This window comes from Poecilia latipinna, unplaced genomic scaffold (assembly GCF_001443285.1).
Source record: "Poecilia latipinna isolate Pla-1442-1.1 unplaced genomic scaffold, P_latipinna-1.0 Scaffold4006, whole genome shotgun sequence".
NCBI lineage: Eukaryota > Metazoa > Chordata > Actinopteri > Cyprinodontiformes > Poeciliidae > Poecilia > Poecilia latipinna.
This window is the reverse complement of record NW_015116622.1, coordinates 1-8463: the sequence shown is the minus strand read 5'-3', so window position 1 is coordinate 8463 and position 8463 is coordinate 1. Positions and strand designations below refer to the sequence as shown.

The 8463-nt window shown below is 38.1% G+C and overlaps 1 protein-coding gene across 2 annotated transcripts in view; it reads right to left on the bottom strand.

Moving 5' to 3' along the window:
• Positions 1-1896, bottom strand: part of LOC106942044 (matrix metalloproteinase-9-like) — a 49848-nt gene extending 47952 nt beyond the window's left edge. For both annotated transcript variants that reach the window (XM_015025218.1, XM_015025217.1), the window contains exon 1: positions 1456-1896. In XM_015025218.1, coding sequence (XP_014880704.1) covers positions 1456-1593 — 138 coding nt within the window. In that variant the 5' untranslated portion in view covers positions 1594-1896. The remainder of the gene's footprint in view (positions 1-1455) is intronic.
• Positions 1897-8463: the final 6567 nt, after the last annotated feature.

Sequence of the window (8463 nt, the reverse complement as noted above, 5' to 3'; positions counted from 1 at the left end):
CACTGAGGGACAAGGGTGTTCAGAAAATGGATGGATGGATATTAGTCTCTATATCACATGTGTCAAACTCAAGGCCCGCGGGCCACATGTGGCCCACCACGTCATTTTATGTGGCCCCTCCAGCGTTTTATAGGCCCATGATTGACTTAAAATAGGTTTTGAGCACGAATTGACTACAAACTACATCTCCCATACTGCATTCTGATTTTTACCAGTCAACGTTCTCGCCACTAGAGAGCAGCAGAGTCACCTCAAGCTGCTTATTGATTTTCCCAGAGAATAAAACTGAGACATCGACAAGCTAACATCAAAACGTCCAAGAAAAGAAAAATCGATTTACAAGTAAGACTGTGAATGAAGATGTGTGTGAGTTTGTGTCAGGGCAGCAGGTCGCCCTAGACTTTTTTTGTTATCTGTTATCTTGACCGACAACATAAAAAAATCGGTTACGTACTATTTTTATCCATGAAACTACAATCATATTAACATCGGCTATTTAGCCGCATTTTATGCGGTTTAGTTAATATTCACCGTGAATTCAGATCCTATCACAAATTAAGCAGATAAATGCATCTACATTTTTCTTCCTAGTAACAAAAACCACAGACCGTAGCCCCAATAACTTTTAATAAATTAAATTAAGCAACTTCACTCAAATTACCCGCTTCACCCGCTGGGGTCTGAACGCACTTTCTCCTGGGGCTAATAAAATCTGCGCTAATTCATCAGTCAGTTGGATCTGTTTGATCCAAACAGATCAATTGAACTCTGTGAGTGTTTAACACTCACAGAGTGTCTGGTGTCCGCTTTTACCAGGATTTTTTATTTTTTTTGGTTGTGTTTTTGCTTCTCCGAAACGGACAGATGTTCTTCTGCAGCGCTCCTCCAGAACGCCGCTCTCCTGGGTAACGTGAATCCAGAAGGCTCCTTTTGTTAAATCCGCTGCATGAGTTACTCCCAGTGGTTTTTAATTCTTCGCAGCGTCCGCAGTGGTTGAGCAGCAGACTGCGCATGTTACAGTCTAATTAACTTTTGCATTGTCATTNATTGCATTCTCTTTAGTTTTCTCTGGTCTGTAATGGAGACTTGAATTTAACGAACCATTTCAACCAAAGGTTTTGAATGTGCTTCCTAACCACCTCAGATTTGAAGCGCAGAGATGGAAGCAAAGCAGAACAAAGAGTGTTCTGCTTTTAATATTGGTAAAATCCATTAAGTATTTAATATCTAGGTGTTTTATGGAAATATGGATGTTTCAGATCAATTTGAGAAGCAATTTTGATCAAATTTCACGTTTTATCGTGTCATGTAGCTCGAGTCGCTGGTTTTGGTCTTGACTCGGTATCTGACCCTAAAAGTCTTGGTCTTGTCTCATTCTCGATTCACCCTGGTCTTGGTCTTGACTTGGTCTCGGTTTAGGTGATCTTGACCACAACACTGCCATCTGCTACTCACTTGTGCCAGCTCCACATCTGCCACATTTTTGACGATGTTCCCTGGGAAGGTGACAAAGACCGACTTGACAGGACGGCTCCATCCGTTCTGTACGCCTATTCCCAAAAGTAAACACACCACTAATGCACAGCACCTCATGGCGTGCTCTGCTGCGGCACAAAATGCAACAAAAATGCTAAAACTAACTTCAAAGACAGAAAATCAAGTGTGAACCAAAGTCAAAAGAAAAAAAATCTCATAATATCGGCAAAGTTTCCACTTCAGTGATGTCTTCTGTGTTTTGGAAGTTGGTCCCTGTTGCTGCCTGTCTGAACTGTGCTGCTGGTTGGGGTTGTAGATGTTGTATTTATACAGAGTAGAGTCTTAGTCATCAAACCCTCGCTCCCGCCTACTGTAACATCAGTTCTGTGCAGAAATTTACAGGCTGGGGAAATTTCCAAAACATCCACAGGTAACACTTTATTTCACGGCTTGTGAATAAGACTGACATGATACTGTCGTAAACACTTGTCGTAAACATGAATAAGTCTTCATGAATATTTATGACTGTCAAAGTGTCATTCTGTAAATTATGACACTTTTAATACAAAGTTGACATTATTCAAAATGTCTTTGTTATGACAACTTGACATTAACCAATAAATCATGATCTAACATAAATTTGTCATAAAAGTATTACCGATTAAACTTTAAAAATTAGCTTTACGTGGTGATATTATATTGCTCTGGCACTGTTTACATTTCTTAAATTAATTGATCCTAAAGTAGTGCAATACACCATCTCCACCAGTGAGAGGCAGCTGTGTACAAACAGGCGCACAGTGCCTTGGTCTTCTTTGTAAAGAAGAAATCTACCATCTTGTGGGACCATAGACATGAATTACTCATGTTCATGACAGGTGTTTATGAAAGTGTCATGTCAGTCTTATTCACACCCCGTCAAATAAAGTGTTACTCATCCACATTTATTTCATACCTACTAACTAATGAGTGGATAATAAGTTGATGTTTTTCTTTTAAACTTTTTCCATGTAAAGTGTGACTATTTATCTCTTGCACATCAAACATGTTTTGCTTCTTTGTGTAGCACTGCTAAGAAAAAGCTGCTTATTAAGATTTTGCTTCTTACTCTTTGACAGATATGTAAAAACAAAGTAACCCATGTATAGTTGATTAGATGATCAAATCAACTTGCATAGATTGTTTACATAATTGTGTGTAACAAATATCTGCTTCCACATTTTTCTATAGAGTTCTGCTTCCTCTGTTTTAGAAGCTGGATTGCAAAATTAGGTCACGGATAAAGCAGAATAAGAAAACTGTGTTCTGCTGCTTTATGTACTCAGTCTCTTGAGTGTCTTTACTTTTGTTTGATTAATAGCAATAGTGATGGAAACTTTACTCAGTTTCATTAAATAGACTAAAAGTAAGAGATAGAAAAGGGAATAAAACAGCTACCAAATGAAACAAACATTATTATTAAGTTTTTTCTCACAGTTTCCCTACATCAGTGTGTGTTTGGTCTGATTTTTGAGAACTATCTATCTCCTCACTGTAGCTGTTGATGCTATAGTCCACTAACTTCACTCAGAAATTACCCAGATCATAAATAATGACGCACACTTGTTATTTCACAGCATATGTTACCTCACATGTTTTGGTGATGTGCCTTCAGTCAAAAGTGTCTTTCTCATGCAAGTTTCTTCCCATATATTTCAATAACATTTCTCTTATTAAAAAACAATTTGTGTGTTGAACTATGAACTTGACATATAAAAATAAGAGCATCACTATTGTGGGTGATGCAAGATGGATATGTAAGATGCATGGTGGTAGACAGGGCCGACCCAAGGCAAAAGCAAACCAAGCAGCCATTTAGGGCCACCCCTCAGTTGAGCTGATTTATTTATTTATTTAGTAATAATTTCTGTCATTATGATGTCAAAGACACAAATTTCAATATGAAGTGATTTGTTTTTACAAAAATATATATTTGATAATGAATGTGGAAATCATTATTTTATGGATAAAAAAATACAAATTTCTGGGGCCCCTGGCGGCCGCACACTTCACCGGTAACATGAGCTGCTGTGCAATGACTTTGTGTTTGTGTGACACTGAGTTTAAACTTTAAATGAGTTGATTCTCATGGTTGGCTCTGTATATTTCTGAGGTATTTTGGTTTCAAAACGCCGTGTTTGATAACGTTTGGTAACAATAATTAAAATTTCTCGATGTTTGACATTGTGTAGCAAAAGGTTTTTACGTCAGGCTACACAGCTGCTGCATCGATGAGCTGCTCTATGCTGTAGTTGAGGATATGTTGTTTGCTGCTGAGCAGAATCATTTTGTGGCGAAAACAAACATTGTTACATCAACTTCTAAGTTATGTGAAACTTCTGTTGAAATGTGAAGGCTCAGAATCAGTCCAGTACCGGTACCGGTCCACATTCTCAGAGGAGAAAGACTCACCTGGTATAAATTACATTTTTAGCTATTGGAGTAACGCTTAAGAGAAATTTATTTAATCAAAGAATCTCATGAATATGTCTGTAGGGCTGCATCGATTGCAGTTTTCTCGCCGATCCCTGGTTACTGATCTTTAAAAAGCCTGGTCTGGTGATTTTGATTTTAGCTGATATAATTTTTTTTGGTCTGAAATGTCGCTGAATATAGCAAGAAAGTTGGTGAGTTGAAACATTGGGGTGAATATTGTAAATGTGGAGACCTGACCTGTTGGGTCGGTCTGTCAGTCAAACCTCTCTCTGTAGAGCAGAAGAGGACGGAGGCTGATTTTTAAACCTTTGCTGATGAATATAAGATTAGGGGATAAGATGGGCTTTGTAGTAATTTTGTTTTTTTGTGTGGTTATTTAGGATTCTGTGTTCTGTTGAGTCTCCTTGTTGTCCCATTTATCCTTTGATCGTCCCCAGCTGTCAGTTGTTTCTCCTGATTGTCTCCCTGTGTATTTAAACCCACCTGTGTTCCTTGTTGGGTCCTTGTCACATCCAGTCTGCCGTCAAGTCTGTCATTAGTTTTGTCTTACCAGTTCCTACCAGTTTAGAGCCTTAGCTTTCTTTGCTGCCTGGATTATTGTTTATTTTCATCATTAAATTCTAGTGATGGGCAAATGAAGCCTCATGAAGCAATGAAGCTTTCCAACCCTTAGCTTTTCAAAAAGGTTCATTACTCAATGCTTCATTCATCATTCACTAGTGACATCTGCTGGTGAAACTTTAACAGCCTTATCATTCAGGCGGATTATACTTCCAAAAATTACAAAATGCAATATTGTCACAGTTTTTATCAAGCTCATGTTTAGTAACAGGAGAATCAATGAAACCATATTTGATTGTCATCTGTTTTAATTATTAAAATGATTTGTCTAATCCTGGTTTATGTTGAACGTCAGTGGTTGTGTTGAGTTTTTTTTTATGTCATAGACAGATTTGACAATAAAGACATTTGATGTTTTAGTGTCTTGAAAGTGCAGTGCCTGTTGGGGCGTTTGCTTTTCTTGGATTTCTAATTGGCTCTGATCCCTTATATTTGGCTACATGTTGAATTTTAGTTCTGCAACATGATTTAATCTGTTTCTGCTGTGCAAAACTGACATATCTTTGCTAATCAGACTACAAATAATAGTGAAACTTTCTAGAGTCTAAGTCATAAAAAACACCATAATCTACAATTAAGAAAACCAGTAACAAACATTACATTTTGATGGGTGCCATCATCAATACACATCAAATATGTTGGTCAATGTTCATTTTATTTTGGCCACTGAAGACAAATATCCTCCTCTGATGCACGACCAAATGGTCAACAACCAATGACGCAGCATGGCTCATCGCGCTTTTACTTTGAAAACCGAAACGCAAAATGAAGCAGTCCCGTGATCCAGGTAATGCGAGGCATTGTTTGTTGCCAGTCACGTGGTTCTCAACAAGATGACAAGCCTTGGAGCAGGGCTTCATCGGACACGCCCCCTTTTTACTTGGTACAAGCCTTGAATCTTGGATTCAGATAGCCCATCACTATTAAATTCATCATTTCATTCCCTAAAACCTGGGTCCGTTGAGTCTGCCTCACCACCTTCACAGCATATCAAGAACCCGACCAAAAGTAACTGCGATGAGGAACACGTGTCTGTTGTCCAGTCTGCTGTCTGTCCTGTAACCAAGTAGATTACCGAACTATGCGATCTGAATGAACCTCTACCTATAAAACTGTAAGCTGTGTTCTGCTCGGGACTCTTTCTCCTGACTGCGTTCAGTGAACGTTTGAACACTGTTGAGCCTTCGAATAAATACTGATTAAGAATATATTCTTTGTCTGGTTCTTGAAACAGTTTTGCCTCACTCTTTGTTAAAGGAAAATTTCCACAACAATTTGCAGTCACGAACAGGATCCGGCGAGGTGGAGAGGTCAAGGGCGATGAGAGATCGAATGCATTGGCCAATCTGAGGAGTTTGTCTTCAGTTCACCTCCAAATTGAATGAGGGGAGCTGGAGGTCTCGTCCCTACGACTGCCGACCGACCGGATCCATAAGAACCTCAATAAATTTATTGGGTGAGGACTGTTTCAATTGTTTGTTTTTTTTGTTTGTTTGTTTTTTTTCATATCTGCTGGGACAGGCTCCGACTGCTGGTGAGAAAAACTTAACTATCTAAGGCGTAGATAGTGGGTATTTTTAATCTTTTTCCACATTTAATGAAAGAAAGTAACTATCTAAAAGTCATATAGTGGGTATTTTTAATCTTTTTCCACCTTTAACGAAAGGAAGCAACTATCTAAAAGGCAGATAGTGGGTATTTTTAACCTTTTCCACCTTTAAGGAAAGAAAGTAACTATCTAAAAGGCAGATAGTGGGTATTTTTAATCTTTTCCACCTTTAAGGAGAGAAAGTAAAGAAAGTAGATAGTTACTTTCTATCTTCTGATAGAAAGTAACTATCTTCTGATAGTGGTTTTGTGTTTGAATGCGGCTGCCCTTTCACCATTAAACACACTCGGCTTGGTAGGTTGTCGTCAGTTTCATTTTGCCGTGAGATATTTGGCCAAAAAGAAACAGTGAATTCAGTCGCGAACAAGTCAAAGCTACATCCATGATGCTGAGCACCTAAAACTTTAATAGGTAAAGTCCAACTTCCTTTCAAAATGTGGCCTCTGAGGCGGACATCAAAAGACTGATTAGGGCCCCATGGAGGCTTGGGCCGGCCCTGTCTGCTCTTCACTGTAATTGTTGCAGGTCCCAGGTGGAGGGACAGGCGGGCAGATCCAAATAACCTGTTTTAACAGTGGAAACGAGTGAGCCACAAGAGAAGGTGTTGCTGTGCTGGTAGCTCTCATCCGAATGGAGGGAAGATTTTTCCACACAGAACTGTTGCACCGTCAGTCCCGTCATTTCCCACATCTGTCATCTAGTGGCGCATTTGTGCTACTGCGTGACATTGCCCCAAACATTTCAAAACAGGGTAAAATCCAAAACTAAAATCAGAATTTAACCAAAGAAATGCGACCACACTTTGTTTGGTCACAGAAACAATGTGGCAGTCACATAATTTCAATGTTTGAATTTCAGTTGTTATTTCTAGAAATGCCTTGTAGTTTGTACAATTTATTGAATAAAATACAAATATGTGTTCATCAAATTCCTTTGTTGCATTTCTCTGATCAGATTAAAAATTTCATCAGAGTATTTAAAGCTTCACTCTAAAGAAGCCTGATATAGAAAGTTATAAATCTTTCAGTTTGCAGTAAAAATATCTATCTATCTATCTATCTATCTATCTATCTATCTATCTATCTATCTATCTATCTATCTATCTATCTGTCTATCTGTCTATCTGTCTATCTAATTTTTATTTTTTATAATTTCTGGAAACCCATGTTAAATAGTCTTTTGGTAAATGGTTTTTGTACAACGACCTTCCATTCCTTTTATCGGAAAGCTAATTGGACTATAAGGGACTTTAAGAGATTTTTTTTATTGAGTTTTTCACCATAATCCTCATTATGCCATTTAATATAGTTGATCGGTGGAACTCTGTTATATTTGTAGTAGAGAATGAATAGTAATCATGTTTCTTATGCACTTTTCAGCTGATTGAAAAAAACAAAAAAAACAGATTTTACATTTTTCAGTCTATATCAAGAAAATACACCGGCTGATGTAATTAAGCTGCAATTTCATTAAGACTCAGAAGTCATTGTGGTGTTTAAACACTAGGGGGAGACGTGCACACATTTGATGATGATGAATAATACAGGCTTTTGCGTTAGTTACCCTACGTTACCTGGCATCTTTCAGTATCTGTTTAACAAAGCAGTAAAAGGAGGAAAAAGTAGAAGAGAAAGAGTTTGATTTGCCATATACAGCTTTTTTTCAGGTATCATTTCAGCCCTGTCACTCGCAACTTAGAAGTTTCACATGAATGTGTCATCAATCAGAGATCATTTTCTGGAGAAAAGTTTAAAGATTCATGTAGAGGTGCATCTCTACATCAGAATAACATTGCTAAGTAAATTTATTTACTGGTTTATTGAATGAAGGCAGACGTGTATCAGTTTCTCAAAAAAGTTCAATATAAGACGGGTGAAAACTTATTTTGAGTACAGACTGCTTTGTTTGGTTATTGCTTGTTTGAATGGGGACAATTGTTGAGTATACATAACACCAAAAACTGTAACATTTATAGCCTGAGCTAATTTGCAATGCATCTATTCAGTCGGCAGTCCTTAACATACTCAGTCATTGTTAAAGAAGCTGGCTGCACAGAGCGTGCTGTCTTAAAGCATAATAATGTGAAGTTAATTGCAAAAAAAAGGGTGGGATAGAAGAGGACTCGCACAAGGCGTGGAGTTAGTGCTTCACAAGCTACCAGACATATCCAGGAATGGGCAACAACTAACACTTTACTTGAGTTAAGCCAGTAGAACCCAAAGTCTGGATGGAGACCCCACTTTGGCTCACCACTTTGTAATTTTGGAGTGCTAAGATGCAAA